Consider the following 24,883-nt stretch of genomic DNA (forward strand, 5'->3'; position numbering starts at 1 on the left):
AAAGGCTAGATTAAAAAAAAAGCTAAAGATAAAACAAGAGAAAAACTTAATAGTGTCAAAAACTGTATTTCTAAAACTATCCACTATCAAGCTTATACAAATATGCAGCGCCTCACCTCACTTAGGGGTGGATTTCCAATAAAAGCAAAGTGCTTTGAGAGATATAAAATGGATAAAAATATCAAGCATTATAATGGGGTCAGTGTGGTTGCCCTTCTTAAATCCTAAATTTAACTTTAAAACCAAATCTCCTTAGTCATTCTTGGAATCAGAGTGTAATATCTGCAGAAATGCTACTTTCTTGATCACACTGGTGACTTACTTAAGAATGGCCTTCTCTGAAATATGTGAAAATAAAGAGGACTAGCCGATGGGAGGGCAGGGAGCCATAGCAGAGTGTGATCAATATACAACATATGCTTGTATAAAGAGCCCTTGTGTAACACAGGAATTCCATGTGCAAGGAGCATCTACCATGAGAATTTTAGGCAATACTTCAAAAAGAAATATCTAAATAATAAAAATTCAAGGTAAAAACTCTGACACCTAAATACTATTTAGGATGCATGTTTAGAAGAATAAAATTAAGTAAAAGTGTGTTTGTTAGTAATTACAAAAGCTCAGAAAATTTGGTTATAAAATATTATAATAAATAAACTAATTGGAGGAATATTTTCCAGCTCTTTGTCCACAGAGACTTAGTGACCAAAATCATCATAATTCTAGTGTAAGCAAGCATTGTGACATAATAGATCAAGAAATGAGACAATTATGGATAGACATTACTAGCCCATGTCAACTGTTAAATACAGAAGTATCAATGAAGGGACCTTGTCCTGGTCAGCTTTGATTGACAACTGAGCCAGCAGAGAGGAATTAGAAGAGAAGCCTCAGTTGAGGAATTACCTAGACCAGACTGGCCTCCTGGCATATCTGTGGGAGATTTTCTTGATTATTAATTAATGTAGGGAGGCCCAGTCCACTGCGGGCAGCACCATCCCTAGGCAGGTAGTTTGGCCTGAGTATAAAAACTAACTGAGCATATGCCTGAGAGTCAGCTAGCCAGCCCCGTTCCCCCATGGTCTCCTGCTTGTGTTCCTGGCTTGGATTCCCTTGGTGACCAATCTATAATCTATATAATCTGTCCTGTCAACTAAAATGAAGCCATTCCTCCCTCCCCGGAGCTGCTTTTTCGTCAGAGTGCTCCATCACAGCAACAGAAAGGAAGCCAGAACAAGTATTTAAAGGCACAAAGCGAACTCGGACCTGGGGGCAACACCGCTGAGCCTGCTCCAGAGAAACCCCGAGGAAACCCCACAGTGGCTGGTGTCAAATCCAGGGTACCCAAGAACTGCTTTATCTCAAGATAATCTCTCATGGAAAGAAACAGACTGCAGATATTGTTTTAAATCGTCTTTATGTGTACCTATCACCTTAAGACCTTTAGGAAGCTTTAAATAGCCAGGGTAGGATTCTGCTGTTCCTAGTTGTCTGACCCAAACATGGGCCCTAGTTGCTGCTTTTCCTCAGCTTTCATCCAAGGACAGAAAGGGGGGTGAGAAGACCAGGTTACAGCAACAGTGTCACAGACGTCCAGCTGCTACAAGGGACCACCATAAAAGAATTACCTGTTTTGCTTGTCTCTGGAATTGATATCTGCCCCTCTGTCTATCAGCAACTGACAAATCGTCGGCCTACACATCTGCGTCGCCAGGACAAGAGGTGTCCGCCCATCCTGACAACAAGAAAAACAAATGACGTTAAAGAGACGAGTCTTCCAGAACACAAGCATTACAACGCATGGGTTGAAATGCGAACAAACCGGAGGACTTACTATATCTTTGGCATTCACGGAGGCTCCATGGTCGCAAAGCAGCTGGATGCTAGAAGGACAGTCTGCCATCGCTTTGAGAAACAAAGGGACAATGACAAACAGTGACCATCTGCTGAGACTCGGTGCTTTCCTGGGTCCGAGGGAGGCAACCTAAACCCTTCACTTTTCAAGCTACTGAGCTCCCCACCATTCGCTCTCAGTTTAGCATGGCAGACATCCATTGTCTATCTTAGAATGGACCAAAGAAGATCTCCGTATAATTGTTAAACTGTTTATTCACTTTGTAAAATATATCATTCTGTATACAAATAAGGGAGAGGACAAGGTGATGACTAAGAAATTAAAATGTCTGGCCGGGCGGTGGTGGTGCACGCCTTTAATCCCAGCACTCGGGAGGCAGAGGCAGGTGGATCTTTGTGAGTTTGAGGCCAGCCTGGTCTACATAGCGAGATCCAGGACAGCCAGGGCTACACAGAGAAACCCTGTCTCAAAAAACCAAAAAAAAAAAAAAGAAAGAAAAAAGAAAAAAAGAAATTAAAATGTCATAAGAGTACCAAAAATGGAAAAAGAAACTGAAATTAAGCTATTAAAAAAAAAAAAGGAAGGGAATAGAGAGACGGTTCAGTGTTTAAGATCTCTTGCTGCTGTTCTTGGAGGTGGCGATGACACCTCTTCTGGCCTCCATGGGCACCCGCACACATGTAGCATTCACTTACACACACACACGCACATACATAAAAATAAACACATAAATATCCAATAAATCTTTTTTTTAAAGCTGAAGGAAAGTAAGAGTTTAATACAGACCTCCTTAACCTACACAAAAACTCCCTATACATGAGAAAGACAGAGGCAATGTCTTCTCTCCTTGGCCTTCTTGGAGACTACAGCGTTTTAAAGCCTAGACAAGACAAGTCAGGTGATCTTGTGTTTTCAAAATGATTTAACTTACTCTAACTTTAATGTCACCAAAACAACAATGCACACACCTTAGACACTGAGTACAACTCTTAAAACATGAGGTTTCTAGTAAATACCTTTTCAAAATATAGTACATGACACAGATATGAAACCTAGTGCCAACACCCCCAAATAAAAAACGGCTCCCCAATCAGTTCAGAGATCAATCGGCCAGATAGTCTCTAACACTCTGCACAGGTGTGGGCTTCCCACTGCAAATAAGATGATGAACACAAAGAAAGGCCTTTCCCACTTCTCCCAAAATCAATCAATCAATCAATCAATCTCCCTCTCTCTCTCTCTCTCTCTCTCTCTCTCTCTCTCTCTCTCTCTCTCTCTCTCTCTCTCTCATACAAACAGTGCTCAGCACTCCTGGCCAACAGGAATCTGTATTATTCCTTCTCACAACTTTCCTATCCACCAAAATGACCAACCTGTAAATATTGGCTGAATGAATACTTTTCTTCATGGTTTGTTGTTTTTTTTTACTTTACTTTTAATTGAATGTGCATGTGTGTGGAGGTGGGGGAATTAGTGCACAAGCATGCAGTCCCTTCAGAGGCCCGAAGAAGACATCAGATTCCCTGGAAACTGTTGTTACCGGTCAGCTGTGAGCCACCCACCATGGGTGTTGGGGTTGAACTCAGGTCCTCTGCATGAACAGCGAGTACTCTTAATTTCTGATCCACCTCACCAGCCTCTGAGTGAGTCTTCTACAGCGACAATTTGTAAACTTCAGTTTGGTTTGGTTTGGTTTATCAAGACAGGGTTTCTCTGTGCAGCCCTGGCTGCCCTGGATCTCACTCTGTAGACCAGGCTGGCCTCGAACTCTCAGAGATCTACCCGCCTCTGCCTCTGAATTGCTGGGATTAAAGGTGTGCACCACCACCACCCAGCACATATATTTCAAGTTTAAGCATACAAATTCTTTAGTACTTTTTCTCCACAAATTATCCAAATGAATTAATGGTAAACTCTTTAAATTACTTTCAAGGATCCCAGGTTTTCAGAAACCTTGTGTCTGGGAGGGGTCTCTGCTCACCGGCATCGTGAAGGGCAGTTCTTCCCTGCAGGTCCACATGCTCAGTAGGACAGTTGTACTGTTGAAAGAGAGTAACGTGATGATGTGGGAGGGCTTTGTTTGAAAATTCAAGATCCACACTTGAATGAACAGCTGTTATTTCATCTTAAAGTATTCTACTTATCAAAGAAAGTAAAGACGTTCAGACAATCTACTAAATATTTTGACATGCAACAAATAAAATAATACACATAACTGTGAACTGAACAGTGTTTCACTAAACAGGAAACATATGCCCATTACAATAGCATGGGGGTATTAAAAAGATGGTATTGTTTGGGCTTTTTTCTTCCAGCAAGAGTTAACATGAACTACTGAATCAGGAGAACAAATCGGTTCTAAGTGTCAACACGGAGCTAGACACTGGCCAAAACCTGCATTCAGCCAAGTGGCTACCACATTCCTGTGGTTGCCTGATAAAAACTCACAGCATCAGTATCATGTCATATAGTCATATAGTCTGTGTCTGGAGACACAGAAACACACGAACCCCATGCTCCGCTCTATCTCTGGCCACACTCTAGACAACAGAAGACTCCGGTCTCCAGCTCACATCAACAGGAAGGTCAAGTCTTTGTTGTTTATTTTTAATACACTGAGGTATGTGAGTCACTTCCCTCACATTCTTGCTCCTTATTGTCCACATTCCTTCATGAAGGATGGAAAAATTACCAGTTAAGTGAACAGTTAGCTGCCACTCTCTGATCTCAATCTAAAGACACCAAGCGCACACTCAGCTTTACAGTCTCACACTGAAGGAAGTGTTTCCACCGTGTCTACCTGTAGAAGTTTCTGCAGGCACAGTGCATGTCCGTACTTAGCCGCCAGGTGAAGAGCATTCCTCCCTAAAAAGCAAATAGTTCAAGTCCATATGAAGGATTATTTTCTTACAACAGGAATTTTCACAGAAATATAACATTTTTCTGCCCAATTGGTTGACAGGATATTTAATTTGTAAGCAGGCTTTCAGTTCCTAAGATGATTGGCATTTTAGTAATGTATAATGTAGTACATGCACACAAAAACTCTGAAGGCAGGAAGAAAAATGAATCCTGCAAGTTCCCAGAGGGTAAGGAGTCCGTCCTCCAGCACTGAGGGCAGTGAACAAGACACAACAGTACACAGTAGCACAAGAAAGGGGTGTGTGTGTGTACATATACATATATGTATATATACATATATATGGAGAGACTGAAGATGCCTCAGTGGTTAAGAGCTTGGCTGCTCTTGCAGAGGACCTGGGTTCGGTTCCCAGCACCCATGTGGTGACTCCAATCATCTATAACTCCAGTCCCAGGGGAATCTGATGCCCCTTTCTGGCCGCCACAGGTATTGCACGCACATGGTGCACAGTCACACATGCAGGCAAAACACCAATCCACATAAAATAAAAAACACAAATCCACATAAATAAATATTTTTAAAAGCAAGTAAGAGGTTATAGAAAGGAAAAGAAATCCCTAGACTTCACCTAACATTTCTGGCTGGCTAGTATGGACTTTGGAAAATGGAGGATGTTAAGAAGCTGATTCCCTAAGATGGTTTGCTCTCATTTGTCAGCTTCAGCGAAACCTCAGTGCTGCTTATGAGACCATGTCTCTAAAGACCAGACCACTAGTTCAACTACAATGAGTTTAAATGTATATTAAAATGTTTGAAGATTAAAAATGTTATTACATATATTCATATTTGTATTTAGTTGAGGAGAGGCGTGCATATGCCATGTTGAGAGTGTGGAAGTAAGAAGACGACTAGGAGGAGTTGGTCGTCTCTTTCTGGGGGACTTGGGACTCTGAGTCAGGACAGTGGGCTTGGAACTAGTGCTTTACCATCTCACGGGCCCCAAAGTGTGCCTCGTAAAGGACATGCTCAAGAGGCTGGGGGGCGGGGAGCGGCTTCAGTGTGAAAGACTGAGTTCCAAAGAGGATGACCCTGCAAAGAACATTGGGTTCTCCCCCCACCCCTGGCCTCATTCTATGTGGGTGGAGGTATCCATGGGCCACAGCAAGTGTGCTTCACCATGTGGGGCCAGGTGGGGATCAAACTCAGGCCATCAAGCTCGGTGGCAAGCACCTTCGTCCACTGAGCCATCCTGTGGCCCCTCCTAACTGTATCCCTTACACATTCATCTCACTTAGTTGGTAAAAGGCATAAGGTTCACTAGGCTACGCCAATGTCCAATCTGTAATGCTCTTCAGATTCTTTTCCAATGTCACAAATATCTTAATGTGCAGGTTGCTTTTGCAAGCACATTTCTAGTTGGCTAGAAAAGAAATTACATTCTGACTATCCTGGACTGACAAATAACATAGGCTTTCAACCTGCACAGTTTTCTGTGAGTTTAGGTAAGCCAGATGTTTCCCCAGGTCTGATCAGCGGGATTCTAAGACAAAGCACAGAGAGCTTTGGTCTGTAAGCAGACCCTGACAGAGCAGAGCCAACTGCATCCACACATCCTTAGTCCGGCAGATGGGACGTTTTCACATTTCAGAACACAAGCTGCGGATGTCAGTGGGTAGAGGCCTTGCCACCCAGCCTGATGGCCTGAGTTCCATCCTCAGGATCCACACGGTAGAAGGAGAGAATCAACTCCTGCTTTTGACCTCTGACCTCTATATATGTGCTGGGGCATGTGAGTGCTAACTTACACACACTTGCCCACACAAACAATAAATAAAACTATAAAAGTGAGTCCTGGCAAACTAACAATGGATAGCCTAATTAATCCAAATCTAATGCTCTCGCTGAAGGAACATCAACAGCTGTGTTCAAATACTTGCACGTTTACCTTGAATGTGCATACTCAGTAGTGAGATTCAAAGAAGAGGCGAGTGAAAAAACAGATCTCAACAGTCTATAAACCCCACTTGTGAGGCACCAGGCGAACCCAGGACAGGCTCCCTATGAACACTGTCTCTTGCAGGGCCAGGGGCAAGTGACTGACAGCTCAGTGACTCCCACCACTGCTGGCTGAGGTGGGGCAAGATGAATTAACATGGGTGACAGTGTGTAAAGCGCAGAGTGAATGCAGAGCACCCGCCCAGATGTTAGAGAAACATCAGCTGCCACTGTTACTATCTCCACTGGGGGTTGCTGCTGCTTTGAGGTTGCGGTTTATCCAGCACGGAAGACACCCGACCGAACAACAAACAACCTCACCACAGTGAGGGCACGGCCCAGGATATGAGTATAAGTGGAGCAGCCCCGGAAAGTCTCTGAAATGGAGCATCTTAGGACCAGCACTACATGACAGGTCTACTGCCTTCCATGCTAAAGTCTCTGTTCTTGACCTCTCCCACGGCGACACTCACAAGTAAACGTTCCTCAGCTCAGAAACTCGGGGCTGGAGAGACGGCACCCATGGCGAAAAGCACTTGCTGCTCTTGCAGAGGACATGGGTTCAGTTCCCAGCACCCACATCAGGCAGCTCACAGCCAGCTCCAGGGGGATCTTACACCCACTACTGGACTCTACAGGCACTGCACTCACATGGTGCATATACACACAGCCAGGTACACAATACAATATACACATAAAATAAATCTAAAAAGTAAATAGTAAGTAAAGAAATAAACTAAAACAGAACCTTCAGGATTTCACTTTATAAATTATAGTTAGGTCTGGTCTAGAATTTGAGGAGTGGCTGGGGGTATAACTACTGGTAGAGTGCGTGGCCAGCACATGAAAGGCCCTGGGTTCAATCTTCAGCAAGAAAGAAAAGGACGAGAGAAGGACGGATGGAGGGAGGGAGGGAGGGAGGGAGGGAGGAAGGGAGGGAGGGAGAGGGGAGAGAGGGGAGGGGTTAATAACGGACACTGCTTGCAGCCTCTCCATGGAGGAAGCGTACCTGCACTGTCACTGGTTGCAACGTCAATTCCATGTGTAAGGATGGCGTTCAGACATTCTAGGTTCCCTTTGGATGCCACGACATGGAAGCTAAATGGGAGAGAACACCTGTTACGCCACGGAAACTAACAAAGGTAATGTAAAAGTCCATGGAGCTACAGACGGCTCAGTGGTTAAGGGCACGGTTGCTCTTCCAGAGGACCTGGGTTCAATTCCTAGCATCCATATGGTAGCTCACAACTGTCTGTAACTACAGTCCCAGGGGATTCAACACCCTCTAATGGCCTCCTAGGGTACCAGGCATGCATGTGGTGCACAGACATACATGCAGGCACAACACCCATGCACATTTAAAAACAAACGTTCTATCAACATCATCCTTTAGTTAACACACGCACACGCACAGTGTAACACAAAAGCTTTGCTTTGCTAGGTTGCCTTTACAGATAGTGGTTTTTAGTTTCCAAATCTGAAATGCCTAAAAATCTGATTCATAAAACAAACCAAGGCATTCTAGAAATACCTCCTTAGCATGAAATATTTTAATAATCTGCAGTTTTAATAAGAGAAAATGTTATTGTTATAATATCATTAGCCCTGTAATTTATTAATTATTTCTATCAAAGCCCCTGGTGCTTAGAATTGAATAAAAGCACACTGGAATTTTTCCTTTGCCTTTTTTTGGCATGTGCGTATGACTGTGGTGTGTGTGTGTGTGTGTGTGTGTGTGTGTGTGTGTGTGTGTGTGGTGTGTGTGTGTATGTGTACATGGAAGCCCAAGACTGACTTTGGGAGCCTTCCTTGCTCAGGCTCTGCCTTACCCACGGAGGCAGGGTCTCTCATTTGAGCCCAGGATTTGCTGAGAAGGCTGGTCTGACCAGCCAGCCTGCCTAGGGACCACTTGTCTCTACTTTCTGAGCCAGAGCCCAGGAAATGATAGGCAGGCCACCACATGCACCCAGGATTTTCACGAGTTCAGGGATGAGAACTCTGGTCTTCGTGTTGGGTGGCAGCATTCACTCACTAAGCTTTTTCCCAGCACCCATACTGAAACATTTTTATGAGGTTATTTTGTTTGATTTAAAATATATTGGAGCCAGGTGGTGGTGGTACACACCTTTAATCCCAGCACTCAGAAGACAGTGCCAGTCAGATCTCTGTGAGTTCGAGGCCAGCCTGGTCTACAGAGCAAGATCCAGGACAGTCACCAAAACTACACAGAGAAATCCCTCCCCCGCCCAAAAAAAAATATAATAAAAATAAAATATATTGGAACTGCCCAAAAATAAAGTTACAGAAGAGGGTTAAGACCAAAGCAGATCAAAGAGTCTCTTCAGAATTCTCAGCTTAACCCATGCTCTCTCCCTGCAACAGTGACTAATGTAAACACTGAATTCTGCCCTGTGACTAAAGCTGCGCATGAGCAGGCCTCATTGACCAAACTCCCTAACAAGGTAAGTCAGGCCTGTGAAGATGCTGGCTTTGGGGCTAGAGAGGGCTGGGCAGCTAAGTGCGCTTGCAAGCACCCTTCTTCTGGCCTCCAGGGCTCCATTTGCATGTGTGTATACATACACACATACATATAAAATAAAACCTTTTATTAAAAAGACAAGCTGATGCTAAGCATTTAAGTACTTAAGACTGCAGCTAACAAATACCCCATTCTTTCTTTTTTCATCTAGTATTTTGGTATTTTACTAACTGACTAGAATTCATCCAAACCTACACTGGTGAGTAGACTGGGTATTGTAGGCAAAGGACACAGGAAGGAGGTCCTGAGGGAAGGACTTCCCCTGAAACTGTCAGGAGGGGGATGTGAAGGTGCATCCCCACAGGTGGGCTCCCTCTCCACAGGAGACTCCTGCCCTGGCCAAGGCAGAGGAGTTAGTCCATGCTCCTCACTGCCGCAGCCTTAGCTCTCCTGACGGCCCATCCACGTCTTCACTATTCTCTGTAGAATTAGCTTTTTTTTTTAATCCCATCTAAGTCCAATACTGATTCTCTCTGTGGCCTGCGGTTCTCTTCTCACTACATGATAAAAGCAAACTCAGTAATAGCAGAGTTGATCCTGTTTTACTTTCTGACAAGTGTCAGAAGTGACACTCTCAAATGCCTGCTCAGTAAAACGCCCAGAGACAAAATCCGGAGTAGCTTGCAAATTCACTTCCAGATATGGGGTCATCATCATGTGACTCTGATCACATGACAGGTGAGATGCAAACTACAGACTGAGCCTTCCTAAGGACAGCAGGGCTACATTCAGCTTAAACTAGACAGGGAAGAAGAAGAGGAGTTAAAGACAAATTCCTTCTCCATTTGAACAGCACAAACACATGTGGCCATGAGTGTCATTCAGTCTCCCTGAGACATGGAAGCGGTCGACACTGTGGCCCTTTGAAGGTGGCAGCACCTCCTCCACACTAAGGTCCTTAACCTCTTAAGGTCTTGGGAAACACCAGTTTGGGGTCGCTCGTTTTCACTCCTCAGCTCCCAAACTGTGGAAGACTGTGGTCTTCAAAACAGCCAACTCGACACAGACAATGCAGGAGAGGGCAGGAATCCCTGCTAACCCCAAGTGCTGCCTATGCCGCCGAGCTAGAAATAGCTGGCATACTTCAGGAAGAAGACATGTCAATCACAGAGACACATGCACAGAGCTGTACGCAAAGAGGAGAAAAAGCACTTCACAGAAATACTCCTTTGCAACTAAGAGAACCTCTTCTTTTTAAATACATGTAGTGTGTGTCCATGTGTATATATGTCTCTGTGTGTGTATGTCTGTATATATGTCTATGTGTGTATATCTGTGTGTATGTGTGTGTGCATGTCCATGTGCTTGAGGGTATCTGGAGGTCAGTCAGAAGAGGGTATTGGATCCCCTGGAGCTGGAGTTACAGGAGGTTGTGTGTTGCCTAACATGGATATTCTTTTTGGTTTTTGGTTTTTTATTTTCTTGTTTGTTTTTTGGAGACAGGGTTTCTCTGTGTAACAGCTCTGGTTGCCCTGGAACTTGCTCCATAGACCAGGATGGCCTCCAACTCACAGAGATCCACCTGCCTCTGCCTCCCAAGGGCTAGGATTAAAGGTATGCGCCACCACTGCCCAGTGACATGGATATTCCTACCCACTGAGCTTGGTTTCTACCTCCGCCATCCCCAGTTCCTTTCTGGAACCACAATGAATTCAAGTACTGTTGTTGTTTGGTTTTTGTTTTTGTTTTTTCATAGTAGAATTTCAAAACCTTGGGACTAGAGATATAGCTTTGTGGTTAAGAACACTAGATGCTCTTGTAGAAGACCCAGCTCTCTTCCTAGCACTCACATAGAGGCTCACAACTGTCTGTACCACCGATTCCAGGGGATCCAATACACTTTTCTACCTCTATGGGCTCTTGTATTCCTGTGGGGCACATGCATACACTTGGGGCATATACACACATATGCACATATATACACATAAAATAAATTAATTATTTCCAAAAGTAAAAATTTTTTAAAATATTTTCAAAATAAAATTGTCTTTTAAAATTTCAAAGTTGAAAATAAAAATTTCTAATTAAAATTGTTTTGCTACTAGAAATAATATATATCATACATCTGTAACACATACTAAATAAATACAAAATGCTTTCATTAAGAAAGAATATACAAAAAAGAAAGAAAGAAAAAAGAAAGAAAGAAAGAAAAAAAGAAAGAAAGAAAGAAAGAGAGAAAGAAAGAAAGAAAGAAAGAATATACAAGCCAGGCAGTGGTAGCACACACCTTTAATCCCAGCACTGGGGAGGCAGAGCCAGGCAGATCTCTGTGAGTTTGAGGCCAGCCTGGTCTACAGAGCGAGATCCAGGACAGGCACCAAAACTACAGAGAAACCCTGTCTCGAAAAAACAAAAAAAAAAAAAAAAAAAAAAAAAAAAAAAAAAGAATATACAGTTCATACATATTACTATAAGGGGAAACATATTGCCCTGTGAGTACCAGGAAGAAAGCTCCTTCCTACAAAGACCTGGAAGACTAATAGGACTCAAGTGTTCACCAGCGACAGTGATTCCGTATGGCTCGGTCAGGACAGACAATCTCAGGACTGAGCTTCTGACCAAAGAGAGCCCGGGAGACACTAGCAAACATCCTAAACACTGAAAGGAATATGGCCGCACTAAGGGCGTCACCGCTTAACATCTTAGCACTGGGGAAGGAAACTAGAAAGATACTCTCTTGTAGAGATTACATTTACCATCTGTACCCTGAGCCACATCGAATAGAATAAAATTAAACAAAATAGAAAAAAAACTAAAAGTAACAATTTATCTCCTGCAATTAAAGAACATGGTGGCGCATGTCTTTAGCCCCAGTGCTCGGGAGGCTGAGGCAGGCGAATCTCCGAGCGTTCAAGGCCAGCCTGGTCTACATCTTGGTGAAGTCAGCAAAGGCTACATGGAGTGACCCTGTCTTGGTGAAAACAAGCAAACAAAAAAACCAGAATGCTGTTGGATAAAACTGTCTGTCAAGCCAAAAAGTTTCAAGCTTTATTGCTGTTAAAACCTTCTGAATCTGTAGTCATACTTTGCTCTACTGAAATATTATACATTCCAAAGCAATAATCTACATCAAACATTAATGGTTAACTTCCTAATATTCACTTCTATATTTAGCATTGGCTTCCAATTATAAGATTTTGAAAGGGGAAAAAAAAAAACCCTGCAAGGCTGAGACAGGGACTTCAGGAAATGGGACTTTTCACCTGTGCGGCTGGAAGGGCTCCCAGCTAAGGCTGCAGAGAGGCCGTAATTAGAGTCTTAACAGAACCAGGATCTACCCTTTAACCCAGCTGCTTCTATCCCTCAGCCAGAGGGAAATGGTACAGGTCTGGGAAGGGTGGGGAAGAGGGATTTGGCCTAGAGGCACCTAGCAAGCTGGGAGTCAGTTCACTCAAACAGAGAGGGTGGGCTCCCTAACCGGGTCTATCCAAGGCATACTAGGTACTCCATATATCCTTGCTGCTCTTCTCAGTCTTGTTGAAACCAATGATCTAAATTAAAACCTCAAACTGAGGCTTGGAGGAAAGGACAGCGAGCATCCTTTACAGAATGTGTCAAAGGCAGAAAGCTGGGCACCCACCTCCCAGCTCAGGGACTCCTGAGGTCAGAACAAGCTACTGAAGTTCTGCAGACTTGTCCCTGCTTTTACTCGGCTGCTTCAAAGATCAAATATAAGGCCTGAAGACAAGTCTGTCAATTAAAACACCCCAGATACCACAGGCTGAGCATTACCTAAGCAGCTGGACACTGCAGAGTTTTAAATAGGGACAATCAAAATGAGTTCATCGTAGACAGTTCTGATTCCGACTTTTAAATCACAACAGGGATAGCCACAATTCATAGGAGCATTTGGAGCCCAAGGCTCTACCCAGGCCTCGGTGACAGGGCAATACTCACGCCGATCTGCCTTCCACATCTAGCTTGCCTGGATGGACGCCCTTTTTGGCAAGGATGGAGGCCACTTTCTCCACATCCCCCCTTTCAGCAGCTTTCATCAATCGGTCATCATATTTATTCCACTCTGCTGAATGCTACAAAAAAAAAAAAAGATAAAGGAAACATGGCATACCACGTTAGTCAGCCCTCCCCAAGGAAGGGAAAGAAAAGTGGGGAAGGCCCCGCAGAGGGTACCAGTCCGTTTCCAGCTGTACCCCAAATTTCTTTCTCTCTGCTGTGTTTCACCACAATAGCACAGTGTTAACTTACTAACTAACTTATTGGAGACAGGGTTTCTTTATGTAGCCCAGGCTGGTCTTGAACTCACAGAGATCCACCTGCTTCTGCTTCCTGAGTGCTAGGATTAAAGGCATCTAAAACCTTCCCAAATACATGACTCATAAGAAGTCTATTTACCTTAAACTTATGAGAAAAAGTATGTTTTATGTGTTCAATATCCTGTTAGCTGGCATGCATCATTGCCAGCAGGGTTTGTATTTTTGCAGAAACTCTGCACATATATACTTAAAAGGCAGATGAAGGTGATTTCAAACACAGGAGGAAGCAGCACACTATATATATTTCAATCACATCATGCTTATGTTAGCTTTGATCACAGAGCATACCAGGAGGCCAATAACTTGGATCTTTTCTCAATACAGAGATGTGCCAGAACACGGAATGAAAACAGAAACATCCGGGGCTGGAGAGGTGGCTCAGTGGTTAAGAGCACTGTCTGCTCTTCCAGAGGACCCAGGTTCAATTCCCAGCACCCACATGATGGCTCTCAACTGTCCAGTTCCAGAGGATCCAACACTCTCATGCAGACAAACATGTAGGCAAAACACCACTGTACATAAAATAAAAATAAATTATTTTTAAAAAGAAACTATAAACATCTATGCCTACATATAAGTGTGGGTATGGTATAACATTTAGGAGACCAAGGAAGAGTTAATATTGGGTGATGAGATACATGTTTTTAAGCACATAAGACTTAACCTTTTAAAATATCACCTTGAGGCTGGAGAGATGGTTCAGAAACTAAAGGTGCTTGCAACCAAGTCTGACAGCCTGAGTTTGATCCCCACATCCACAAGGTAGAGGGAGAAGACAAGTTGTCCTCGCCTTCCACACACTCTCATGCATGCACACAGGAAGTTTTTTAAACTGTAATCAAATGTTACATTAATTCATTGCTAACTTCCATACTAAATCCATGATATTTCTGTACTCTACAAGATCTGAGCATTCTCACATAATCAGCAAAGTCAATCAGTCCTTTGCCCACAAAACCCTCAGAATGGTTAACAAGAAAAAAAAATCACTAACTTCCTAAATTTCTATAGTAAAGTCTACCAATTGACTCATGAAGTACTTGAAAGAGAAAATGAAAAGATTGAATATGAAGACAGATGTAAAAATTCAATTTCTAACTCACTCTGAGGTTTATTTTAACAGACCCTTGTTGGCACCTACAGACTTTAGAAATTATATATTGAGGTTAAATTTAGGCATCAACCCATCTCCTCTAACTTCAAAAGTTCAAACTGCCAACATGTCAGTAAAGCCTACCTCCCCACTCAAAACCTACACTACAGCTTGGGCATCACCTCCCTCTCGCTTCAGAGCCGAACAGCCCAGTTAGCTCCAGTCAGGGTAGCAGCAGTGGATTTAGACAGAAGAGACACTGGGCTGTCAAATGCCTGAAGGATTAGGTCACACTTAGCACACAAATACCTGCCCTAAACTGATCAGTTTATCCCGAGACTTAAAACAGTCACGGAAACTTGCTGGGTAGAAAAAAGCTATGCACAGTCCACAAACCACTACAAACTCCAAAGAAAGGCTTTCACGGAAAGAAGAAAGATAATTCAGTGTGATTAAAGTTTCATTAAAGTTAATGAGGAATTTGAAGTCCGACTTTATCAAGCACCATTTCCCGTTCCGGCCCAATGTCAGTTAACAGTCCTACCACCCAGTTACTAACAGTCGATCTTGTGCTTTTACAGCCCAGAAAAACAAAAGCTTTTGTCAGCTGCTGTTAATACTGTTGAAAATCAGAAAGAAAATCATCAGCACAGAGACTGCCGTTAATAAAACAGGACACTATAAAAGCACACAGGAAGCCTGTGTACGGATCTTTGTTCCACAAAATACCTACTGCGTGCTTAGGAGTGCAAGAGAGCCAACAGTTCATCATAGCCAGGCTTCTGATCCGTGTTGCAACCGTGACCGACCCTGCATTAAGTCACAAATCTCGTCTGCAAACTCCTCGTAAGGGACTTGGCCCCTCACATGCTGGGTTGCACGTAGCTTGAATCTCCAGACTTCTTTGCTTCATCTTCCGGATCCTTCTCCACCTTCCTAATGCTGCTGAAAACCTCTCCTCTTTGCTGCCAGACTGGACGCAGAGCTGCCGGAGTCAGGTACCTAACTCCTCCTCTTTCTTCCTTTCTTGTGAACAGCTGACTTTTCACAGCCGTCCCCTTTCAGGGACCCCATTGGAAGACACCCCACATCCTGCTTCATCCACGCAGCAGCCCAGACACTGCTGTGCCTGAGACTGGCCACCTCCGAAGTGACCGGTAAACAGTGTGTCGCCTGGAACCATTAGCATAGTTCTATTTTAGATTCCATAGGGCCTGACAGCTGGGTGATAGAAAGGGATGGAGAACTTGTTGTCGATGCATGCCTTCCCTCTGAGTAACCAAACCCAGGCCTCCTGGGAAAATGACTCAAGCGCATTGTGAAACGTGCTGACCACGTCAGTACAGATCAGTGCAAGTGTGTGATGAGGTGACCAGGAGGTGCAACAGAAAAATCTGGTTATTCAACAAAACAGTATTTAAAGCTGGTTTCAATCTTAGGGTCATCTATCATGGAGTTTCACTAGCCTAGACAAACAGGATATACAATTCTATTTAAAGCAAATGTGTCATGTTTCATTTAAGGAAACATGTGCGCATGCACACACACACACACACACAATCACACCCACTTTGAATGTTAGTGCCCCTGGCAGGCTTGCTCTGCATACAACCAGGTTTCAGCTTCCAACTGCTCCCAGTCTGTCTCCTCACGTGTCAAACAAGGGCCGGGCACTGCCAAGACAGCAAGCAGCCTGGCAAGGACTGCCACCCATTTTATTTTAAAATTTTAAATTCAACTCAGTAGTCTGCAGTTCCAAGTGAAGTGCCCTGCCTGTCAGAATGAGCACACACTGTATCAGTGCAAAGTCAAATGATCGGAAGATAAAAGCAAAACACAGTGAAATAAACTCATTAAAGCTGAAGGAAGGAAATCCATCCCAAAGCCGAGCCTCATTATAAACACAGCTATGTGGGGGAGAGAAAGGCAGCAACCTCTCTGTACTCGGACCCCATAATACCAAGATTCTCCACACCCTAGGCTGCCCCCTCCTCCAGCCCAGGGTGGGGTGCGTGCGTGCGTGCGTGTGTGTGTGTGTGTGTGTGTGTGTGTGTCCTGTGTGTGTGTCTGTGTGTGTCCTGTGTCTGTGTGTGTATGTGTTTACTGTGTTCTACATATCACAACAACATGAGAATAATTTATATAATCTCTAAAAAGACATATTCAGGAAAATGCTTGGTGGAAATGTGCCACATTCCAAGCACGGCTTAAAGGAAGGAGGTGACCGTCCCACTATAGATCACACTGCCTATTGAAAATGCTGTAAGAACTCTAACAAAGAACCGGTTCCCTCTGGTTACAATGTAAACCATGAGGCCCAGATTCTAATTATAAAGCATATATGGTCACACACCCTGATGAATTCTTTTGAAAACAATGAGGTGTTTTCCTCCCAGACTGCATGAGATACCAAGGCATCACATGGCCCCAGAGATTCCACCCAGCCTAGTCACTCTTTCAGGGGAGATCTGGGCTAGAACCCAGATCCTGCCTGTGGGGTAACAAAAAAAAGCACATTCTTTCTAGAAATAAATAGGTCAGCAAAGGCAGAAAAAGTAAAAGAAGAGGGAAGGCTGGAAAGACTCCCCAGAGTCACATAAGGGGCCCTCAGCTCGGGAGATGGGCTGTGTGCCCTCATGCAGATGGCTGGCCCAGACACCACCATCCCAGCCCTGTTCACACCCTCTTCACAGTGGCTCCCTAAGAACCAGAGTAGAGCCCTGACTCTGCTGCTCCTGGATCTGCTAGGGTATTCCCTAGCTTCTACTCAGGTGACTCTCAACATGTCCAGTCCCCAGAGACCTCACAGACCCCCCGTATCTGAGTACGCTCCCATCACTCCACCCACCCCTCTAGCTGGTTCGTGGGACCCTTCTTCAAACTGCAGGCATCCCTGTCATGATACCCTACATCCACCTGTCCACCTCCCCCATGGCCTCTCCAATTCTACTACACAGCAGAAGTCTTTGTTCTCTGTCTTGAAGGCATGAAACTGACTTTTAAATAAGTAATCCGGGAGCCCCTGGGTTCCTATCCAGGGTGGGAAGAATTCCAGTCCAAGTCCTCTCTCTCCCACACTCCCCATTAACTAGGCAGGATCTGTACTGCCCCGAAGCAGCAGGAGGCTGTGGGTGGCTCAGCTGGTTGCCAGTGGGTCCTTCACTCAACAAGATTCTTCTGGTCCTCAGTTCCTGGGCCATACACCTTGTGTCTGCCTTTCTGGCTTGGCAGGCTCGCTGGGCCTCCCAGAAGCATTATCAGCAATAGTTTCAGAAGGAGCCTCAGGTTTGGACAAACCTGAGCTCAGAGCCCAGCTTGCTACCCCCTGCTGTGTGCACCAGGGGAGCAGTTTACATCTGAGCCTCAGGTCCCTGACTACAAGCAAAGACTGCAGTAGAAAAGCCTGTACAAAACCAAAGACTGGATGCACTGGAAAAGCTCGGTGCGAGACTGGAGGATGGTGACAGCCAACGTGGAAGGGATTGGTCAGTTACACTAAACACAAGAAAAGTCTTCTCAAAATGAACAAAAAAGTCAAAAGAAAAAATTCAAGGGTTTCTTCCTTCTTTCCTACGTCGTCATTACCCCAGGGCAGCCAACTCATTGACAAAGCTGATCTGGTTTTGTTTGTTCTGTTCTTGGGAGAGAGGGTCTCACATAGCCCAGGCTAGCCTGGAACTCTATAGAGCATAGATGACTTAAAACCTCTGACCTTCCTGCCTCTACCTACCTAGTACTGGAGCTGTAAGTGTGTGCTGCCATGCCCACCTTGTGGGGTACTGGGAGTCTAACTCAGGGCTCCCTGCACTCCAGGCAAACACTCTCCCAACTGAGCCCTTAAGATGATCTGTCTAAGAGTACTGTGCACAGAAAAGAAACTTTACTTCTCAATCTTTACTCGTCAATGTCTCTGGGCCAGGATCCTTAGTGATTAGCTGACATCACACAAAGGTGGACAAGCGTACCACCTTTGAGGTAGCCGAAGCAGAAATTTAAAAATAAAAAGCTATCCAAACCTTTGGAACTAATCTTTCACATGGAATACAAGGGGAAAGTGGACTATAATAAACCATAGATGTATCACGTGGTATGCAGAAATAAAAATTAACAAAAAGAAAAAGAAAGGGGAAATCATGGCTTCTTAAAAAACAGCAATAAAGGGCTGGAGAGATGGTTCAGTAGTTGAAAGCACTCGTTGCTCTTACAGAGGGCCTGTGTTCAATTCCCAGCACCCATGTGGCAGCTCACAACTGGAGCTCCAGTTCTGGGGGATCTGATACCCTCTTCTGGCCTCCATGGGCACTGTACACACATGGTACACATGTATATATGCAGGTAAAACACTCATACACATAAAATAAAATCTAAAAAAAAAAAATACAGCAAGCAAGAAACATGGAAGTGGATAGATTAAAAGGGACATGGCAGAATCTTAATATCCAAACACACCAGCAGTGAACATTAGTCCTTGAGCAAATAAATTTTTTTTAGCAGTGTGACTATTGACTGGATACTTAAGGTTGTGATAATGTTAGTGTATAATTTTCAAGCCCTGTTTTTAAAAACTACATATTATATCATGTTCAGATATAATAAGATGTCTATTACATGCTTTGAACACAATGAAAATAATCAGTGTGAACCAAATTGGCATTTTTGAAAAATTAAGTACTATAATGAAATACTGACAGAACCCATCACTAAACTTCAAGAAGGGTTCATGACATGAAAATCAATCAGCATCACACACCAAGTGACCCGGACAGAGGACAGCATCTCAACTAATGTAGAAAAACTATTTGGTAAGCTTTGACAGCTTTCCACGATTAAAGAGACTATTGGGCTGACTAGAGGGCTCAGCAGAGAAGCCTCAGTTCCATCCCAGGACCCACGTGGGGGAAGAGAGAACAGGTTCCTGCAAGTTGTCCTCTGACCTCCACATGCGCACTGTGGCATGCACACGCATGCAAAATAAAAAAACATTGATCTTCTACATATTGCCCTTCACCAGGGAGATAATTAACAAGTATCCTGCCTTCTCACTGGGCTGACCGCTTCTTCAGCTGGGCTTTGGAAGTGTTGACATCGGAGGTGACTCTTTGGGATAGTTTGTCCACCATTGTGAAGGCTTCTCCTGTGTTTCTTCTGGTTCTACAGTAGTAAGGCCTGTGTCTAGGTCTGTAAGCATGTGAAGGCAGCTGGTTTTGTTTTTTGTTTGTTTTTGTTTTTCAACTTTGTGTAATATAAGAGGCTAGCTTCACTCTTTTCTAGATAGATAACCAGTTTCCCCAACCGTGTTTGTTAAGACACGATCTTTTGCTCATTAGAGTAACAACTATCAGAAGAAAGAAAAGACGATGTTAGAGAGCATGAGCCTGCTCTGCTCCTGGGCATCCATTCAAAAGAATCCCTGTGCCCTCTGCAGCATCCCTCCCAACAGCCGGGAGCAGAAGCAACTCGGACGATCCTTGATGAATGAAACAATGGAATACTATGCAGTTCTTAATAATGAAGGCAATCATATCCCATGGGAACCCTGTGCTAAGTAAAATAAGCTGGTCTCCTCCTCCTCCTCCTCCTTCCTTTCTCTCAGGCTCTCTCTCCCCTTTGTTCCTGCCACCTCTCTCTCTCCTCTCTCCTCTCTCCTCTCTCCTCTCTCTCCTCTCTCCTCTCCCTCTCCCTCTCCCTCTCTCTCTCTCACACACACACTGTATAAGGCCACCTTCATAGAAATCTACAGTAGTTAAATTCACAGAAACAAACAAACAAACAAAAATGAATGGGGGTTGTCAGGTGTCAGAGCAGGGGAGGGAACTGACGAAGATGGAGTTCCCACGTCAGTCCTGTATGCTGAGGAAGTTCTGCAGATCGGCTGCTGAACACTGTGAACACACCCAACACTGAACTGGACACTTAACAATGGCATGATTCTATGCTACGGTTTATAGTGGAATGACTTCATATTATGCTAGGATTTTCAGCCCAGCAATAATATCCAAACTAAATGTGATTAGATACCACTAAAATGATTAATACAAACATACAACGTTTTTAAAACACCAAGGTGGGTGTGGGTGGCCATCAGCTGATGGCAGCTGTTTAAGCTCAGCCCAGGTTGGGGGGGGGGAGGGGGGGGGGGATTCCTGCTGAGTCGGCCTGTCCAACTCTGACATTCCCGCACTGCTCGCACATGGTTCCGCACACTTGATGGAGAAGATCTTAAGTGCATCACCAGTTCTCAGGGAGGTCCTCTACTGTGTCACCACCAGCAGCAGCAGCAGCAGCCCACCTTCCCCTGCAGTCCTTTAGGAAGTCCCTGCTATGAACACCTGAGTATCTTGGCAAGTGGCAGTCAGATACTCAAGGCAAGCCCTGCAGGAGCAAATGCAAGCCTTCTTGTGCTGACTAGTTTTAGGTCAACTTGACACCAAATAGAGTCGTTTTGGAGGAAGTAACATCAATTGAGAAAATGCTCCACTAGATTGGCCTGTAAGCAAGCCTGTGGTGTGTTTTCTCGGTTGATGATTGACGTGGGAGGACTCAGCTCACGCCGGTGGTGCCACCTCTCTGCTCTCGGAGCCCTGGGTTCTGTAAGAAAGCAGGCTGAGCAAGCCACGAGGAGCAAGCCAGTAAGCAGCACCCCTCCATGGCCTCTGCACCAGCTCCTGCTTCCAGGATCTGCCCCCAGGTTCCCGCCCTGCTTGAGCTCCTGCCCTGCCTGCTTTTGATGATGAACTGTCATATGGAGTGGTGAGTGAAACATGAACCCTTTCCTTCCCTAGTCGCTTTTGGTCATGGTGTTTCACCAAGGCAACAGTCATCCTAATGAAGACACCTGGGTGCCAAGATGGCACCACTGTGCTGCGGGGCACTAGAAATCACTAGTCACAGGCTGTGTGGATTTAAAGACAAGACACAAGACACAGAGATGGACTGTGATGTGAACTGTAAACTGATATAAACACTTTCCTCCCCAAGTTGCTTTTGGTTGTGGTCTTTTTCACAATACAAACCCTAAGGCACTTCTGAAAGCAAGCAATCCAACTTTATTGAGAAGCATCAGCGTTAACCAAAAGGATAACAAATGCATTTCTTTTTTTAAATTTTAGGTGTATGTACATACGTGTTTGTGTGTGTGTTCACATGTATGCAGGTCCATGTGTATACTTGTGTCTGGAAACTAGAGGACAGCCTCCAGGTCATCCTCAGGAACACTATCTACCCCCTAGACTGACTGGCCAGGAATCTCAGAAACCTTCCTCTTGCCAACTCTCTAGGGTTGGGATTACAGGTCTATGCCACACCACTCAGAACTTTCTCATGGGCTCTGGAGTTAAACTCGGGTCCTTGGGCTTGTAAGGCAAGAGTGTTCCCAAATGAGCCATCTCCAGCAAAGACCATTCCACGGTTAGTTACTACACTGGTCTGAAAAGGAGATAATCAACTCCAAATGCAGCTATCCAAAATACCTATGGTAAAGTCAAATTACAGCTGTTTCTAAAGAATAAATACAGCATCCAAACACAAAACAGCTATTTCACTAGGTGATGGATGGATGAGAAATGTCCCCCAGAGGTTCGGGCATTTGAACCCTTGGTCCCCAGCTGGCAGCGCTGTTTGGGGAGGTCATGGATGATTTAGAATGGGATTCTGAGATGGAGGAAGCAAGCCCCAGGGGGAAGGCTGCTAGAGTGTATAGCCTCACCCCACTTCCACTTCACATTCTCGGCCCTCTCTGTGTGGATGGATGGGAGTGTGGTCCTCAGCTTCCTGCTCCAGCTGCCCCCGCCATGCTTCCCCTGCCCGTATGGACTTTCCCTCTGGAGCTGGAAGCCCACTAACCCTTCCTCCACAAGTCACCTTAGGTCCTGGTGCTTTGTTACAGCAGCAGAGAGGTAACTAACACAGTGCTAAGCCAACACAAAGTAAATGGCTCCCAGGTCTTAACATGGGCACCTCATTCTTACCAACTGCAAATTCGTAACTTTTTCAGAAATGATATGAAATTAAAAACTAAAATTAAGTAATGTATGTTTGGCCGGGTGTGGTAGTGCTTGCCTTTAAAGGCAGAGGCAGGCAGATAGATCTCTGTGGGTTCAAAACCAGCCTGGTTTATATAGTGAGTTCCAGGACAATCAGAGCTACACAGTGAGACCCTGTTTCAAAAAAAAAAAAAAAAAGAAAGAAAGAAAGAAAAGAAAAAAAAAAAAAAAAAAAGAAAGAAAGAAAGAAATGTATGTTCAGTATAGAAAACCTAGATTATACTTATGTTTACAAATGAAAACATTGATTACTCATAATCTCCAACTATGGTTTGGTTCTGAAATGTCCCCAAAGGCTCATGTGTTGAAGCTGCAGCACAGTAGTCCTTGGAGTGGGGCCTTTGAGAGGTGACTGGATCCCAAGGGCTCTTGGCTTCATGATTTAAAATGATTTGTCCATTAATGGATGTATCCTGGGCTTTCTGGAGGCAGTGGACACGTCAGGCAGGTAAATGGAGGAAATGGGTCCCTGAGGGCGGCCTCTGTAAAGGCTCTGATAGTCCCCATCCTCTTCCTCCTCCCCCACACCCCTCTCATTCCCAGGTGCACTGAGGTGAGTGTCACTCACTGCTGCCAATACAACACCTGCCTGTCACCAAGCTGAAAGTGACGGGGGCCAGCCACGATGAGCACAAAACTCCAAACCTGAGCCCAGATGCCTAAGCCAATTGTCTCAGCCTCGGGATCTGGTACTGTCTCTAGGTAAAGAGTGTTGAATAAGTCAAATTACAGGATACATGATTGATAAGTTGACAGCCTCAGGTATTTGTCACAAAGAAAGGGAGCCAACTAGCATGTCCATCATCAGAAACGGCCATTATTAAACACTTTGTCTTTGCTTTAAGGGCTAATCAAGTTGTTGTTGTTGTTGTTGTTGTTGTTGTTGTTGTTGTTTTTAAATCGGTGCCATTTCCACATTGGGTATGAATTCACTCAGTATTTAGGATAGAAAGTCCTAAGAAAAAAGTTATAGATGTAAAGAAACAGGAAGTCTTAAAATACAGACAAATGGGGGCCAATGAGAGGGCTCGGCTGGGACTGCCTGCCGAGGCTGACAATCCGGGTTGTCTCCCCAGTGTGACTCCTCTAAGCTGTCCTCTCTCTGCCCGCACCCCACGCATGCCCCGGCACCCTCATGCACACTCACAGGTGGTAATTTCGGTGAAAGGATCCCTTTTAACAATCAGACTAAAACAAGGGGCCCTCTCTCTCTTTAAAGCCACATTCTGTGAGACTGCTAAGCTAACCTCCACGGCTCTCAAGCCCACAGAACACCTCTATGACCAGATGCATGCCGAGTTTCCCACAGGCCAAGCAGATGACACCGGGTGTCCCATAGCTGACCTCTAACTTGGCGGTAGTTCCCGCCCTTCCAGGTTGGGAGCCCAGCGGCCCCCACATCTCAGACACTGTGATTTAAACAGGCTTAACTGTTCACGCTGAATTTGGTCGTCAGTGTGACTGGTGATTTCTTGCTGACAGGGACTAAGCTTTCCTTGAAGGACTGGGTTAGTTACCAGTAGAGCAAGGTGTAGAGAGGTGAGGACGCAGGGCCCGTACGCTTGCCCTTCTTCCAGGTTAGGATGCCCTCCCTAGAAGTGACAGATCCTGACCCCATGCTCTTGAACTCCCCAGCCTCTAGAACCGAGGCAAAAGAAATTTCTCTTCTTTAGTAAATCATCGTGTCTCAGGTATTCTGCTATAGCCACGGAAAAACAGGCTAAGACATGCCAATTGCCATCCCCAGGTTGTGGCCTGTGTTCCTGACAGGCTGACTACCAACCAAGTTCCCATAATCCTCTCCTCTACTTGGTCAATCTGCCAGAGCAGCCCAGAGCGCTCACCCTCTGGATACACCAACTCATTTACTATAGAACTGCCATATATATCCATACTATAAAGTATGGATAAATAACCAGAATAAAGAGGTGCAAGGGCAGGCTCATCTCCTGGGTGCACCCTCCAGGAAGCTCTCCTAGCTGTCCTTTCCAGTTTCTGTGGAGACTGTCCACCATCCTTCAGTCCCTCTGTCCTCCCCAGAGGATCCCATCTGCTCTAAGGCTACAGAACACTTAGAAATCTTTAGGACTTCTTGGCCCGTATTCTTTCTACTAGCTAAGCTGTTTCCATTTCTCTGAGCAAATGAAAAAAAAAAAAATCCTGATATAGAAATACAAATATCCCTTATAAATTTCAGCCTTGTGTGGGCACATGCCTTT

General features: G+C 44.7%; 1 protein-coding gene across 1 annotated transcript in view; it reads right to left on the bottom strand.

Annotated features, from left to right (window-relative positions):
• The window catches only part of Uaca (uveal autoantigen with coiled-coil domains and ankyrin repeats), a 90,675-nt gene that overhangs the window by 26,051 nt on the left and 39,741 nt on the right, over positions 1-24,883 (bottom strand). The window contains 6 exon segments of the mRNA XM_028867303.2: positions 1,629-1,735; positions 1,835-1,905; positions 3,837-3,894; positions 4,656-4,720; positions 7,723-7,811; positions 13,153-13,286. Coding sequence (XP_028723136.1) covers positions 1,629-1,735; positions 1,835-1,905; positions 3,837-3,894; positions 4,656-4,720; positions 7,723-7,811; positions 13,153-13,286 — 524 coding nt within the window.

Source organism: Peromyscus leucopus, chromosome 7 (assembly GCF_004664715.2).
Source record: "Peromyscus leucopus breed LL Stock chromosome 7, UCI_PerLeu_2.1, whole genome shotgun sequence".
In the NCBI taxonomy this organism is placed as follows: Eukaryota; Metazoa; Chordata; class Mammalia; order Rodentia; family Cricetidae; genus Peromyscus; species Peromyscus leucopus.